Source organism: Pholcus phalangioides, unplaced genomic scaffold (genome assembly GCF_987345545.1).
Source record: "Pholcus phalangioides strain wild (caught in Gottingen) unplaced genomic scaffold, Ppha-v1.0 ptg000004l_1, whole genome shotgun sequence".
In the NCBI taxonomy this organism is placed as follows: Eukaryota; Metazoa; Arthropoda; class Arachnida; order Araneae; family Pholcidae; genus Pholcus; species Pholcus phalangioides.
Window position 1 is genome coordinate 44,374,271 of NW_028301597.1, and position 16,887 is coordinate 44,391,157.

General features: G+C 34.8%; 1 protein-coding gene across 5 annotated transcripts in view; it reads left to right on the forward strand.

The window, feature by feature from the left end:
• The window catches only part of LOC149087651 (influenza virus NS1A-binding protein homolog), an 83,226-nt gene extending 69,064 nt beyond the window's left edge, over positions 1-14,162 (forward strand). For all 5 annotated transcript variants that reach the window (XM_089231556.1, XM_089231560.1, XM_089231559.1 and 2 more), the window contains exons 9-12: positions 429-674; positions 8,187-8,312; positions 8,541-8,714; positions 10,705-14,162. In XM_089231556.1, coding sequence (XP_089087682.1) covers positions 429-674; positions 8,187-8,312; positions 8,541-8,714; positions 10,705-11,114 — 956 coding nt within the window. In that variant the 3' untranslated portion in view covers positions 11,115-14,162. The remainder of the gene's footprint in view (positions 1-428; positions 675-8,186; positions 8,313-8,540; positions 8,715-10,704) is intronic.
• Positions 14,163-16,887: the final 2,725 nt, after the last annotated feature.

Consider the following 16,887-nt stretch of genomic DNA (forward strand, 5'->3'; position numbering starts at 1 on the left):
CATAAAAAGTTGATTGTTTTATTTTAATAACTATACAACCCCTTGCAACATGAATGACACATCTTAGTACCACATTCTTTTGAAAATTTTTTTGTAATTGGAAGTATACCTATAGGATCAATGGTTTACCAGTTAAAACGTTCACTGCGGGGCCTAATAGACAACTCTTTATCCCTACTGCTAGCTTTTGTAGCTAAGATTAAAACTAGTTTCGTACATGACGCCACCATGGCGTCACGAGCCCCCTAGTACAAGTCCTTCATGTTGCCACCATGGCGTCGTTTGCAGTGAACGTGTTAAATGGCGTACTCCCTGTTTGTGCAGTACCCTGTATATGTTAACCTAGATTCTTTAAATGAGTTTATATATAAAAATTTTTAACGAAATACTCAGGTACTGAATTTTTCAACATTTTTTCTCTCTTGAAGGTGGTTATGATAGAGCTGAGTGCTTGAAGACTGTGGAATCATATGATTTATCCACAAATAAATGGACAATGATGGAACCCATGAAAGTACCTAGAGGTAGATTTGACATAACTGTTGTGAACGACAAAATATATGCTGTTGGTGGCTGTGATGGTCAGAAAGAGTTGAGTTCTGCCGAGTACTGGGATCCCACTGCAAACTGCTGGAAGCAGTTGCCAAACCTACCATTCATACGATCTCATGCAGGTATGTTGTTGGAAAACGCTTTTTTTTCCTTAGAATTCACAATTATGACATCACACCGGATTTGTTCATATTTGTCGTGAATGTCTTTCATGAACTTTGGACTTTGAAGTCTGACATGAACAGTGGCAGTGAATTTCATCCCCACTTTTTGGGTTGCCATTTTTTCATGACCACCTTGACATCGTAACTTCTTGATAACGTTTTTGTGAATTGTTTGTATCAAAGCAAACTACTGGTTTCAAACTTTTGGAGCTCACCATTTTAAGAACTAAATGTTTGTTGCATTTAGCTTCTGATGCTTTTCTGAATATACATATATTGTCATCATTGGAATGATTTCCTTTAAATGCAGAGTTTCTGGCTTTCATCTAAGTAACACTGCTTTAACTTCCATTATGGGGATTTTGGTCCCATGTGTGATTTAACTTGGTTTTGGTTCTTGATATCCAAATGTTTACCATTCCTGACTAGGCCATTCTTGCTTTTGATAAGATTTTTTCTCGAAGAACATCCACGTCATTTATCTTAATATTCGTGTGTGATTTTACTTTTTTTACATTCATATAGTGACTGAAAGTTATACTAATTGATATTTGTTAATATCGATAGCATTTTTTTTATTGGACTACGAACACAGAGGACAACTGCTTCAATCCATTTACATTGTTTTTCCACTACTTTTTGAAATTGTACCTCATCCATTGCTAGTGCTGTGTTTATTTATCAATGAGTTTTTTTTTTGCATTAATAATTTCATTTTTGAAGATTTTTTTTCTATTTTTTGTGCTTTTTTTTTGTTGTGTCTGTATGAGCTTCTTCGTTGTTTCTCTGTCTGTGATTAATACAGATATGTGTTGTTTTACAGAATTTGTTTCTGTGAATAATTTTGTTGGTGCAGCCATTAATTTTAATCTCAACCCTTCATTTACTGAAGAGAAACTTTATTTTTTCAATAATTATTCTTTTGAAAAACAAATTGTAGATTTTTTTTTAATCACAAATGGGGGGGGGAGCTCTCATATTTGAATATCTGACCGTGGAATTCATAATTAGGCAATTAAAAACAAATTTCTTCACTGAAAATACAAAACAGCATGATTTTTCATGAGAAATTTCTTTTCTTGATAGATGCAAAGCATTTTTAATTTCTTCAACTGATTTTCATGCTTTTTATCTTGGCATTGTGCTGAGATGTGTTTACCTGAGAAAAATACTATCAAATTAAGTAGAATGTTATGAATTTTAAGCTCTGTGCGTAAAGGAGAATTTACCCTGCATGTACGATGCCATTTGGTTATAACATCAATAAACAATGGTCAGAGTCAATTTCCATATAGAAAGTTAATGGACCCTACTTTTAAAATTGATGAAATTAAAAGACATCTGATATGACAATTTTCAGGGCTTTCACTTTTGTAGTGTTTTTTAAGAAATTCCTTTAATTTTCAAACTTAGACGTTTTGTGGTGGAATGTTTTTTGCTTTCGATAATTTTTTTCAGTTTCTATTTTTGAGACATAAAAGAAACATCGACAGTTTCTGAAAGCTGTGGATTCCTACTGATATGGGATATGAAGCTTCTTTTTTTTTTTTGTCAGAAAAAACATGGTATGAAAATAATATTATGAAGTGATTTTTGTTTTCAGTAAATAAAGGGTTGATGAATTCCTTTCCCTGAAAAAAAAACTACCCAGAGCTTGAGCTGTTGCTTCTAGTTGTTTTTGTTTTCAACTTTGTCATTGTGTAATATGTTTTTAATGTTTGCCATGAATATTCTTCATGTTGACTTTTCAGAATACAACATCTATTGTGTATTAATGACTTTTTCAATGATCTTTTTGTTTATTGTTTTCTTCACTTGGATATATATAATCTGAAGTCTGCTTTGCTAATATAATTCAAAAATTGCTCATAAGAAGGAAATTGGTAGAGAACTGCCATGTTGCATATTCATACCGAAAATATACTTGACAAATCACGTTAAAGTACTCTTCATATGTTGACGTGTAAATATATGAATATACACATTGTGAATTATACAAACTCTCGACATTTTGGCGATTGTGCCAGTCTCTTCAATTACAGAAAGAAGGATTATTTTTAGGTATTATTGCGAAGGGGATCAAGACCTTACAAAACCTGATTTATAAGCCAATCTTTTAATGTTTTATTTTTTTTCCTTTGAATATCACTTTGAATTCTGAAGTATGTAGGTATTATATCTGAATGAATGCTTCGTGTGTTTATTGAGCATAATATAATGCAACTTGATAATTTTGATGCGAAATGTGTTTAGTTTTATTTCTTTTTCCAATTTGTTTAAAATTTTCTTCAAAATGTAAATATATGTGCAGCATCAGCATAATATATTTCCCACAGCATTTAATTTTTAGTTAGTTTTTTAGCCTTATAATTATAATTTTCTTCAGTCTTTCATGAAAATATATAAAAATCTTGCTGTATTTTAATTTCTAAGGGAACATTTTTAATTCACTGGCATGGTTTAAACTATAGTCACAATTTTTGGATAGGAGGTTGACACATGGATTGGTTAACATGGATTCAGGTTTTCAACCAATCCATATCGATCTCTTATCCAAAAATTGTGGCTATAGTTTAAACTATGCTAGTGAATACCACCCTAAGATGTGAGGCAAGGTGTATCTGGTCCTCGATGTTCAATGCATTTTTCGTTTCTTCAGGTTTCATAATTGAGGGGGGGGGGGGGGTGCAGATCAGAAGTGACAAAGTTTGAAAACAGTTTTTGAGTCAAGTTGGTTCTTTTACCCAACATCTGGCAGACGGTTTTATGTTAAACTTTGAAGTTGATTTTCTCAACTACATTTCAATCACTTGCATTCCTTTGTTTCTGATGTCTTTAATTTTTGTTTTCTAATTCCAGTGAACCTATCTGAATTTTTTTCTCAGTACTATAGCACTTTATTTCTATATTAATTATAGCTTCCTTCATCGGTTCACCTATCTCAGTACTTCTCAGTGTTTTAATAAAGTTTCAAAGGTATTCCCAAGAGTAAATTTTGACTAATGCTCAGTGCAGCCTTTGTGTTGCCCTCAATTCCAAATCTTTGCTCTTGGATCTATGAAGTCATAAATAGTGAATAGGGACATTGGAGAATGGTGGCAATATTTTTCTTTCCAAGAAACTGTTGCAATTTAACCACATATGTATGTTTTGGTGAAGTAATCCAATTATTCACAGCCAGTTTTTCACAACAGCTGCAAAAGACAAGGATCAGAGTATATCTTGTTCAAGTGATACAGTTGAAGTATACAGTCGAATCTTGTTATACAAACTCTGAGAGACCGAAGAAATCACTTTGTTATAAAGGAATTCCAGGTTTTTGCAATTGGTTTGAATTGGAAACATGTAAGTGAATCCTTTTTCAACGCGTATGTTACAGCATAAATCTTATTTTAACTATCACTTTTCTAATCTCCCAGATAAGTTTACATAGGAACAATGCAAAAACCTGGAATTCCTTTATAACAAAGTGATTTCTCCGGTCTCTCAGAGTTTGTATAACAAGATTCGACTGTATACTTCAACTGTATCACTTGAACAAGATATACTCTGATCCTTGTCTTTTGTTATCCAAGGATCAGTGATTACATTAAAGCCCAACATAACACTCGAACTTTAAAATTCACTGACCATGTACTAGAAAGGTTTTTTTCTTATTTCAAGTAATCCAAAGAAATCTCTGCCTAAGTTCCTCAAGCTCACATAACAGCTATATCATAGTTTCCAAAATTTTTTGTTCCGCCCTTCAATTTTTTTTCCCTTTATGAACTCCCCCAAATTCAAGTCAACCCCTAGTAGACAATATTACGCATTTCAGTGAACACTTCATTATATTATGAAATGGGTTTTTTTTCTCCTTTTCCATTTATATCTTGCTTTTCCTGCCTTTTTTTCATTTAACTATGACAGTAACACCAAAAGTAAATCTCTTCATTTTCAACTGAAACCTTTTTTTTTTTTTTTTTGTTTGTCTTTGGCAGTCTAAGGATTGTTCAGCCGGATTTTAAAAAATTGCTTTTATTTAATTTTTACTGCCCACATTTTGCATTGCGAAAAATCAACAGTGAGGTTTCTTTCTTAGGTGACCGTCATTGAGAGAAATATAGGGAATAGGGATTCAAAATGCAGAGAAAAAAATATGGTGAGAAATCGCCCATTGTTGTCAAAGAACTTGCTCAATTTTCTGTGAAATCGCGGCTTGCTATTGAAATCGCTAATCCGGGGAGACTATTCCTCCAAATGACTACTACAAATCTTCAGTGAATATTGCAATCAATGTGATATGTGTATTCAGAAAAACATATGTATGTATTTACGGTACATATGTATACATTTTATGGTATATTACATATGTACATATTTCATGGTATTCACTGAATATACCATAAAAGGATTAAACAGCCATAAATATTTATCACATGGGTCAATTTATTTATACAGTAGGACCTCTCAAATTTGGACTCCTTATGACCTAGTGATTCTGGATTAGGGAATCTCTTCCAGATTATGGATCTTTTGTTTATTTCCAAACTTTTTACATTTGAAGCAGTAATATACCTCGTCAAGCACTTTGATTCATATTTATCTTTGAAAGAAAAATTAAAGCAATATATATGTGTATAGTAAAAAGGCAATTCAATTAAAACCATAATTTCTCATTTTCATACAGTTACTAGCTGTCCAAAGGGGAAAAATATCTTATGCTTTAAAAAAAGTTGTAGTCATTACACTGATCCAAAAATATTTTTGTTTCTGGAGATCATGTAAATGGTAGATTTTTTGATTCCATGTTTTTTTCCCACACAATATTTGTACTAGTGTTTCACATTTTAGCTTTTTCAAAAGTTTTACTTTCTCACTCACTTCACTCCAAATTCAATAAGATAATATCACGGAAGGGGGGCGCTGTACAAGTTCTGAAACACTAAGGTTAATTGTACAGCATTAAAAAATAAGTGAAAAGTGGACTTTCTTACTAATCACATTCACTGAAACACAGTCGCCATCATTGTGGCACAAAAAAGAAAATGACCAATGTATTAAAAAAAGCTGAAACAAAAATTAAATATCTATATTAAATAAAAAGGCTGGATTTTTTTGGGAACTTCTGCTGCATCCATCTCTTTATCATTTTTCACTTTAGAGGTCATTAGTACTGTATTGATTTGAATAACTTCACAATTACTGACACTGTAGTTCAGCCTTCTTATTATTGAAAACACGATGTAAATAAGAAAAACATGATTTTGTCAGTTTGTTTCTGAAAACTGTGCTTGAAATCAAGTGAAAACTGGAAAGAATGAAAAAAGCTATTTCGATAAAATCTGACCAAAAAAAATAAATTCAGAATCATGGAAAATCTTAAAGAAATGTCTACATGAACGTGAAACTTTTTCTTTCTCTCCTCGTACACTTTAGAGCTGTTTCTCAGATATTCTTTATTTTGTGTGAGTTGATTAGTTTTAAATCAGACAAAATAATTATCAATTCATTTTAAGTACTGGCAAATAACTAAGAATAAAATTATTGAATCTCCTCTTTCCCTTTTACTGCTGATACAAGCATATACATTCACTATTTATCATGAAACTAATGTATAAAGTTGACCAAATGAGATTCATTCATGCTATGCCATAGCACTTACCTTCATCTCACATGCAATTATTCTATGGACCACCATTAACCAGAGTTTTTCTGAATCTGACAAAGATCAATGAAAGAGTAGTGATTGATTTCTTCAAAGGAAAAAAGATTTTTATATTCATTGCTCAATATCCAGCTCTGAAAAAAAGGCTGTCACGAATAAGTTACATATTAGGTACTAAGGTTTTATGTCGAAAAGGACTAGAAATGGAGATATTTTTTTTTTAAGCAGGGCCATTCTCGCATTTTGTGGTAGATGTGAAATCATTGCCAATATTGCAGTAACAATCGATGTAGACCTTCGTAAGAGTTGCAGAAGGAACACAATTTTAATGCAGACATGGCAGGAGCTGTAACTATGTAGTTATAGATTAGAACAGTGTCGTTTTTTTAAACTATCTGTTGTCTTCTCAAGATGGGGAATACTTGTTTGAATGCTGAGGGTAACGTGAGCACATTCTGACCTGTAAATGGCTTTATTTCTGTCACATCAGTTATACCTTTTTGTTTACTTTGAAAAGATCCACTTGAATAGATTTCATTTGATTGATCTTTACATATCACTTTGTTTCCAAGCTGCAAGAAATACTGTTTGATTGTTTTTCATGGTTTTGAATTTCACTCACTATTCAAAAAAGCATGAACTTTGCCCGAGCCTATCACTCTTTTCATGTAACTTTAGAGCGACCACTTGTCTATATATGTTATACAGTAGTTTCCAGTTTTCACCTTGTGTGTGTTTGTTTTCATTGAATGATGCATGAATATTTGATCAGCTCTTTGTTTCTGGATTTCGGGCATTCTAAATAATATGTATTGGAATGCATGTCGCTTTTGTTGAACTGTGTTTGTATTTCTCACAGATATGTGGAACATCGGGAAGCTGGTACAGAGCCAAAAAAATATTTGATTTTGATTTCGAGCTGCTAAAGTTTACATCATTTTGACCTTTGCTAGGAAAGGAAGAAATATTGCTCTCATTTCTGGTTTTCTCATGTTATTTCAGGTCAGCTTCAAGAATTGTGCTGCGTTAAGTGAAGATGCACAGATCTCAATGAAGACTACTTCCTACTATTCATTCCTGTATTACAATGTTCATTAGCTTTCAGGCTACCGACCAGTGAAGATGATGTCACCGTTTATTTGCTCACAGTACATCAACACTTATGATAGCATAGAAACACGAAGTAAATGGTATTTTGAGAAGTATCAGCTCTTCAGGCCGATGTCAGTAGTCCACTCGTGTTATTTGCCCAGAACAGAAATATGCATGGAGAACCCATAGAAATTTATGCCCATAGCAAACACAGCCGATATAATTATGCTAAAACCTAATAGTTATTCTCCATGCTGAAGAAATCTCTTGCATGAACATATTTTACCTCTGGTGAGTATCGCCTGTTAAACCCTGGCAAATATTTGTAGCTCCATATTAGGCCAGGCAAATATGGAGGCCATATTAGGCTCCATATTAGGCCATCAGACTCTTGGCAATTTGCTCTGATCACTGTTGTCCACAGCGGTTGCAATAATGACCATCTTGTGCACACTCCAATCAAAGTTTCGATTTGTTCTGCACTCTGGACTGCAACTCTCCTCGTTACGTGGTGTTTCAGTGTTTCAGCTGGGTCTCCCTCATTCGCATCTGTGGCTGTGTATACCTGATTTTTTTACATTTTGCCCTTTTGTTAACTTACAGCGTGTCTGATAGTGACCTGAAAAAAAAGATATCAGAGCCTTAGAAGTGGCATAATCATTTTTTTTTACCTCCCTTCGGTGTCTTTTTTCCATTCAGCCATCTGTATTAATGAGCACTCATTCTTACAGGTGTATGCAGCGTTGAAAACAAGATATACGTCATTGGCGGATGGAATGGTCAAAGAGGTGTCATTAGATGTGATGTTTATGATACTGACTCTGGTGCATGGTCAACGATTGCGTCTCTATCCACTGGTATGCTCTTTTTCCCCCCTCAAAGTCATAAATATAAAAATATAAAACCAGTGAAAATCAGTTTCCTTGTCAAATATGAAATTAAAATCTAAATGATGGACAAAGATAATTTTTTTGTGATATAAATTACATGTATCAAGTTTTTTTAATGAAGTCACTTGTAGCTTTGATTTTCTTCCCTCATGTTACTTCCTCTACTTATGTTGTTCATGAATTACTTTCATTCAGGGCGTTACCAGGCTGGTGTAAAGGCAATGGCAGGAGAAGTCTATGCAGTTGGAGGCTGTGACTCCTGGAATTGCTTGAATTCAGTGGAGAAGTACATTCCAACTACTAATACATGGACTACTGTTGCGCCTCTGCACACAGCTAGGCGAGGATGTGGAGTTGCTGTGTACAATGGTAAGTTCAGTGCCAGATTTTCTTTGATTTGTTTAACACCAGAAAGACAGGCAGGGGTTTGTGTGACCCCATAGCTTTTTCTGGCAATTTTTTAACATTTTAATATTTTAGAGCATGTTGTAATATTTTTATGACAGAACAGTTGTAACACAAAGAATTAGTGGGTGAAGCCATTGATCTATTAATATATTTTGATTATTTAGTTTTTAAAGCATTCTGTTCAACCAATCTTTTTTGATGTGCATCAGTGTTGAGAAAGCTCGAGACTGGGAGATTTGTATTTTCTATATTGCCGGTGGGATTTCAATATTGTATCACCCCTGGGGGTTTAGATAGGATCAACGAGTGTGATCTTGGTTTATTTTGCTCTCAGTTGGAAGCACCTGACAATGTTCTTTAAGAAGGGTTTCAACCAAGCTTGTCGATTTAGAATTGAAAACGTAATTCCAGTGATGTAGAATATGTATCTGTAAGCAATGAGTTTCGTGTAAAAGAATTTTAAATCTTTGTCCTACTGACAAGGAAATGTTCCATGATGTTTCATACATCTTCATCTGCAGTTTTTTTCACTACCGGTTCACAAGATATTATTAATCTCATATTTATAGCATCAAGTTGACATTTGGGTGTTTTCATTGCTGGATTCAATGTAGTTTGCGTTTATTGTGTCCAGTATTATTTCATTTTAGATCAGCTGAGGCATTGATGTAGGTATGATTTCATTCCAATTCGCACATCCATCATCAATACTGTTGCTTACTTCACAAACATTTTTCCTTGGGTAGTTTTCATTCTCCTTTGAATTCTCATCATAACCATATGTTTCTTGATTTTCCTACCCAATCTTTCCAAGCTTCTGAAAAGTTTTCTCTTCTGTGAATCGACGTCATTTTTACAACAATCGTGAGGACGTGGACATTTTTATTTTGCAGAACAAATAATTTATCGGAGAAAATAGAAAAAGTACTTGACAATGGGGAAGCTGAGGTACCTGTTGACAGACACCCACAGATAAGAATGAAAGTAAAAAAGTCTCGGGGATTACGCAGTATTAGATGCTTTAAGAGCCTAAGACCAGAAGAATTTTGACCATTAAAAATTAGTTTTGGCAATATTAGTAGTATTATATGGTGAATGTGTTCTAAAATATATAGGAGGGTCAATGTGACCTCCCTTCCGTCTTTCTAGGTAAAAACCTGGTAATCCCTTAAATTGTGAAAATGCAATCAACACTCGTTTTTATGACTCCACATTGTAGCAACCATTCCATTACAACATCTGGTAGGATAACTTCAAAATGTTTCCAAATAATGAGTCTCTCATATGTTTGTTTCCCTCTTGATACAATGACCGCCCAATAAAACATTCATTTTTGACTGAATGATGGGAAGTCATTATAACAAGTGTCGGCTGTATATGTGCAAGAGAACAAATGTTTAATGTTTAAATTATGCCAAAGTAAAATCCAATAATTTTTGTTTCTTCCCATAAATTTACCACCCTTCTCGTTCCAATCCTGATCAAAGGGTTGGAAAAATTTTTTGAGTTCTTAAGAGAAATGCCAATATCAATATGTGGGATAAAATATTTTCTGAGGAATCTTACAAATTGGTGGCGATTGATCGAATGGCCAGTCAAATGAAGCTCACATTGCCTGTGACAGGCCCAAGAACTCTGCTCATTTCTAATTCAATATAATCTCTTTAATCTTGTCACACAAGTCTGGCCTGTTAGTAGTACTGCTTATTTAGACTGGGCTTCCTTCGATCACAGAAGGGGCATGACACTGCACGTCTGTACGCAAATGTTTGTCATTTTAATGGGGTTTTCTAAACTATCTTAGAGTAATCCAGTATAATTGTTAGTCTTGCATAGCCCTGGTCTGATATGTGTTGGATTAGTTACATTACTCTCAAGTCCAGTATTCTATTTTTCAGAATTTAACCTCATTTCATACCTTATTGAAATATATATTTTTTGTTCATTTTAGGTAAATTATATGCAGTTGGCGGGCACGATGGTGTCCATTCACTGTGCAGTGTTGAAATCTATGATCCTGAGACAGACACCTGGAGCGCAGGTCCATCAATGACATGCTGTCGAGCAAATGTCGGTGTCAGCGTTGTTGGAGCATTTCTGTTTGCTGTCGGAGGATTCAATGGCAAGACATTCCTCAACACTGTTGAGTATTTAGATCCTCAAAACAATGAATGGACAACGTTTGTACCCAAAGAGCATGCAGAAGATTGCAGCGAAACTAACGGAGCAAGTCAAAAAAGTAATACCACTGAAGGATCCGAGAATATGGACTCGTTTTCTGAATCAAGTGACAATGAGGCTGTCACGCCCACAGCTTGTAGTGTGAATGGGGGCTCTGTATTAAGTTCACAGTTCGATTGAATATGTATTTTTATGGAAAGACTGAACTTGGTGTCTTTTGTGTGTGCACGTTGGTTTACATAAGACTTTTAAAGGAACGAGAAGCAACAATAAACTATACAAAACATTGGAGTGAGTTGCCTTCTTCGCATATTTGCCCCTCCCTATAATTAAGATGCTTATATTTCATATGAGCTTAGGCCAAGTTGTTTGTATGCTAAAGTTTATAAACGAGAGGGTTCTGGAAAATGAACCCACAGTAACATTTTAAAACTGAGGGGATCTGAAAACTGTTTGCATCTTTTTTTTAATTAGATATGTAGCAACATGTGCCGCTTCTTGATATTTTCAAACATTTTTCCATAGGGTTGAGTGTTTAGGTGTTTTGCTAGTGGCAGGTCTCGTCTAGATACTTGTATATGTTTTGTTATGTTCTTTAACTCTCCCACTTTATGTAATTTATTTCTTGATGTTTTTTCCAGCATAGTAAGAAACATTTCCTTAGTACAATCAGTAGTTTAAGTGTTATTAGTTTGTCGTACTCTTAAGGAAAGTGTAGCTAAAAGATTTCTGGATTTTTTCTGTGTGTATGTCTGTTTCAAATAGATTTTGAATTGCATTGCAGCTGAAAGTGGTGTAAAGCTTGCTCCGTAAATTTCTCTGCGTAAATTAGATTGAATGTGAGAATGAGTAATATTTTTTAAATTGGTCTTATGTGCTAATTTATTGATATGTTAGGGATTAGCTCCACTTAATCTAAAGCCTATGAGAGATTCCATATCTTATGATTCAGGTTTGTGCATGAAAAATCTGTCACTATCACAAAAACTGTTCCGTAATGATGTGATAATATTGCTATATAGGGATGAGTAATGACTGTCTCCAGTGTCCAAACTGTTGTTAGAATATATAAGCAGGCTCACACACCTGAAGTCTTGTCATATTGTCAATGTTATTTTGTTTCTCGATGTCGCAGATTTCTTTTTTCCTTTCAAGAACTCCTTGGAAAGTAAGAGCATATCTTGGTAGGTTCAGTCGCCATAGGCCTTTTCCTGACTGTGCAATCAGCTGTGAACATGAGAAGGAATGACAGAAGCACTCCACCCAGTTCTTGGGGAAAAACAGCTTGCACACCCATTCTTGTTCCGATTCGAATAAAATTCCTGAAATTATTTTTATAGTCAAATGAATGACTGTAGACTGGATATGAATAGCCTAAATAAATTTCTATACTATGTCAAAGCCAACCATCGGAAACAGAAATTTAGATATTTGTGGATAAGAGGCTTGTGCCAGTGATTAGGCCTGGTTTTTCATGCCCAACCCTATCTAATTAATCTGCTATGGCAAATACGCATTAGAAGTTTGAACTATTTGTTGTGTATATCAATATTGATTCTTCTTTCTACAACCAATTAAACAATTACTGCAGATCTCGTTATTTAAATGATTCCCAGAGGATAGATCAATTGTGAATTTGAGTTCCAACTCATCATTCCAAAACTATTCTTGTTATAGTATTTTCAAGAAGTCTTCAATAGATAAATATTAACTTTCATTCAATAATTCAACGCCCTCTGAATATTCCTTTAAATGCTACAAAAAAAATCAGTCAGATTCTGGAAACCTTCAATTTGGATACTGTTGGTTAGAGCATACCTATTATCCAACCCCACTTTCAAAAAGTTTTTTTTTCTTTTCTGTAAAAGAGGTATGTATTTCATTCGTGAATGGATCAAACTAATGTATGATAGGTGCTTATACTTTGATAAATGTGCCTAATTTGTTTATTGCTTATATTTGTATAGATTTTCTCTATAATTGGAGGGAATCAGAAGCCAATTGGTGTAAGTCAATAAGCATTAAAGATGAGATGAAAGGATCTTTTTATTCCATGGTCAATATAAGTGGTGCTGTCTGTGGTTGCAATATAAAGATAACGACTTGAATGCTTTGACAACTGAAAGTTTTAACGATGAAGAGGCACTTTATATATATGGAAGTTATTTTCAGAAAATTGACTTGTGCTGATTGGCTTCTGATTGTCAAGTCTGTATTCTGGGTTTATCAAATTTGATGACCATAATCTTTCCATGGTTTTCTTGTGAAAGGTTTTTGATTGAGAATATTTCTAAAACTCTTTTGAAAGAAAAATTTTGTTTGTGTTGGTGGAGTGTGTGAGGTTCTTCTCAGGTCTAGAGAAAGTTCCAGCCTAATTTTTTATTTCCAGACATTTTTTCTCCACATCTCGTAGACATCTCCAGTTAGCACGATAGGGACAATAGAGGCTCTCTTAGCTGCCCCAAGGTCCTTGTCTGATTGATGATTCCATCTCCATTAAAGATATCTGCTGCAGGTGTTTGGAAATATATTAAAATTTCTTATGACTATGGTCTCTTTTTCCCTGAATCTTTTACCTTGACGCCGGCCATGAAAGCCTAAATTATATAAATACCATTTTAAAGACTGGTTCAGTAGGTAAATTCAATCATTTTTTTCCTGCATTCTTTTTGGGACTGGTTACATGAATAATTGGATGATTGGTCAGTTCTCACTTGTGATATTTGGTAAATGGGTGGGGGGAAGCTTATACTTTTTGTAGAAGAAGAGATGTTTGTTGATCCTCTTCTATTGTTCAATGTTTTAGACTTCTCTTTACAAACACTCGATACGGTTAAAAAGCAAACGTGCAAGAAAAATGCAATGCAATTCACACAAAACGGCCATTTTATTTCGCATCATTCCAATAACGTTCACTTTGAACTTGGTGTTTGTAATAAAAGGCAAGGATTTTTTAATGGATTCGTTTTCCCCCTCTTCAAATACTTGACAAATTGACTGGTTCTAAATATGAATAAGTTCTGAATGTGTACAAAACAAAATTGATTTGTTTGAAATATAATTGTACAGGTACTGTATCATTTATCGTGTTGTACATTCTTTTTCCTCCCTATAAAAAAATTTTAAACTGATTATTTTGATTTTCTTTTTTTCCTCATGTTTTGCTGAATTTTTGTTTTTTGTGACAAAAAACTATCATTTTGCTTGAATAAAAGTGTTTTGTTAATATTTTGTGTTTTTATTCTCAAGTTCATTGGGCAACGGTTATAATTTTTTCAAGTGTGGGAGGGAGGCAGTTGATCACGTCAGTCATTACTGGTTCCAAATGACGCTCATTGGTGTTTTGTTCTTTTTAAAATATCAAATTGAGGCTTAAAATGGTTTGAACTAATAAGGAATTTTGATACTTGCAGTATATTTGTACATAAAACATTGAATTTTTCTTGTTATTCATACACATGCCAGCGGTATCTGATCACTAGAGCCCGGAAGTTCAGTCAAAATGCCATAAATTCCTTTCTCTTTTTTTGCCTATTTTCAACCTTTTTTGGTAAAAATGTCTTTTTTGATATTTTTGTGCAATAAATATCTATTTTAACATGGTTTCAAGTTTATTAGTGAATTTCAGAGACTATATTCTGTAAAACTTGAATATTTTGTTCATTTAAAACTTGAAAAGAATTGCTCTTTTTGAAATTTTCTAAATCTCAGTATTAATTACCGTCAGAAAACCCCAGTCCCATTTAGACACAAGTACGTGGCTGTTAGAAAACAAGAAAATTAGACATTTTTGTTTGGAACACGGGCTTCACAATGTTCCGCTCAGGCATTGGACATGGTTGTATGTGTATAGTGGACCGATGATTTTCCCAAGAGGTCTTGAAATGACGTCATGGCTCGCACAAGGCGGGGTAGGAGCAAACGGCTCTGGGACCCATGCGTTTTGATTTTATTTTTTGCACCATAAATTCACTGCAAACAACCATGGCTATTTATTAAATATATCTAGTATTCAATTGAAGAGGTGTGTGACAGCAGCGGCTACACGGGGCCCCGCGTTTGAAGGAGTCTTGCGTATGTAGTAATATTAAAAAAAATGTTTTTCACAAAAGAGTAGAACAAGGTAGCCATGTTTCACCTATAGAAATAAGTTATTCCAAATAATACAGCAAATAAACAAATTATTCGCAATTCGAAACCCCACCATGGGCGGAGATACGGGGGGCATTGCCCCCCAGCGTCAAAGGTGTAGTCGACTGATCTAATGTATATATAAATTGACATCATCTTCCCCCCAGACTTCCAAGCATCTCCGCCTATGATTTTTTCTACCGGCTCCGCGTCTGGTGATGGTGGTCTTGGAATTGGCCTAATCCTGAGGGTCTACTAACATTTTATTTTGGACGTGAAATCAATTTAATTTGGATAATAATGCAGTTATTTGAACTATAATTAAAACAAATAGACGGCTTAAACACAATCGATTTTTCAGCTAGTTTTTGGAACCTTAATACATTTTTGTTTTTAGTTATTTTTTCTTCCTTCCAGAAATTATGCCTTTTTTTAGTGCCTAATCTTTCGGAATCTACTGATCACAAATCGTTTGTGGTAAAATATTTTCTCAAAACCTTTAATAAACAAATATATATATATATATATATATAAAGTTCTTACATTTTTCACTTATGGCAAATTCACTGCAGAGCATTTTCAGTCAGCTGAGTGCTCGTTGTAGACCAACAAAACGTTCGCTGCTAACCTGCATTAATGGCAGAAAAAGTGAAGTTCGTTTAATGATTTTTACTATGTCGCGGAAAGAACTGAATAGCTATACCCAACCATTGGCGCATGCTTAGGGTTACCATACGCCAAGGGCGTAGCCAGAAATTTTGTTCGGGAGACCACTAATTTTGAGGGGACCAAAGTGATAGAACAATAGATTTGGCCATCTTTTCCCCTTTTTTCGGGGGGGGGGGCAGACCCCTAAGTCCCCCCCCCCTCGCTACGACCTCCTGTAGGAGCATGTGTACTTTTTTTATGTCATTTCAAGCATCTCTCCTCCCACGTTTTATAAAAATCACCCTTTCGTCTTTCTCAGGTTTCTAAAAATTTTTTTTTTACGCAATTTTTTTTTCCCACCCTCTGAAACATCTATATTCATTGACATGAATGTTTGCCTTTTTTTTCCTCACAAAAATGTTCATACACTTTCATCATTCGCTATCCAGAACGACAAAGGAACGCAAAGTTGCCTCCTTACTATTCTAACCCCCGTTTGGCCAACACCTAAAGCAGAAAGTGCTTGGAAATTATGAGCACATGTTGGCAGGTTCAGTCCCTATAGGCCTTTTTAATAATTTCTGCTGTTGGAGGTGTTGGCTGGGGGCCTCCGTGATTTTCTCCTTCCTGAGTAAAAGAGAAAAATGAGCATCACACATAAACCCTCCCCCCCAATTTTTGGAGAAAATCCTTCGTACGCATATGCGCCCAACCACGACCACCTAGATAACTGCAATTTAGGTGGTCGTGGCCCAACACGTCATTCAGACTAAGACGCCTTCATGTATTAAGGAGTTCTTATTCAGACTACTTAGCAAGTTTGCCATATTTTGAAACACGGCATTCTATTTCGTTTCTTCTTATTTTGGCGTAGAATCTTCCTGATTGGCTCACAAATACCGTATAGTGATTGTATGTGGGACATAGAAATCGCCAATTCTGAGCCCGATCATTTCTTTTCCTCACAACGATGATACTGCACTTTGATCTTAGCCAAAAGGCCGAGAAGCGATGATCACAACGATGATATTGGCGCGAGCAACGAATTTTTTTTCCATATTCTGGAGGGGAAATGGACTACTTACTGACGTCACAATCAGACTGCGAAGGCCTTCTATCTCTAGGAAGTGCTGGCCCAACCTAGAACCCCTATATACATGTATATGAAGGCGTC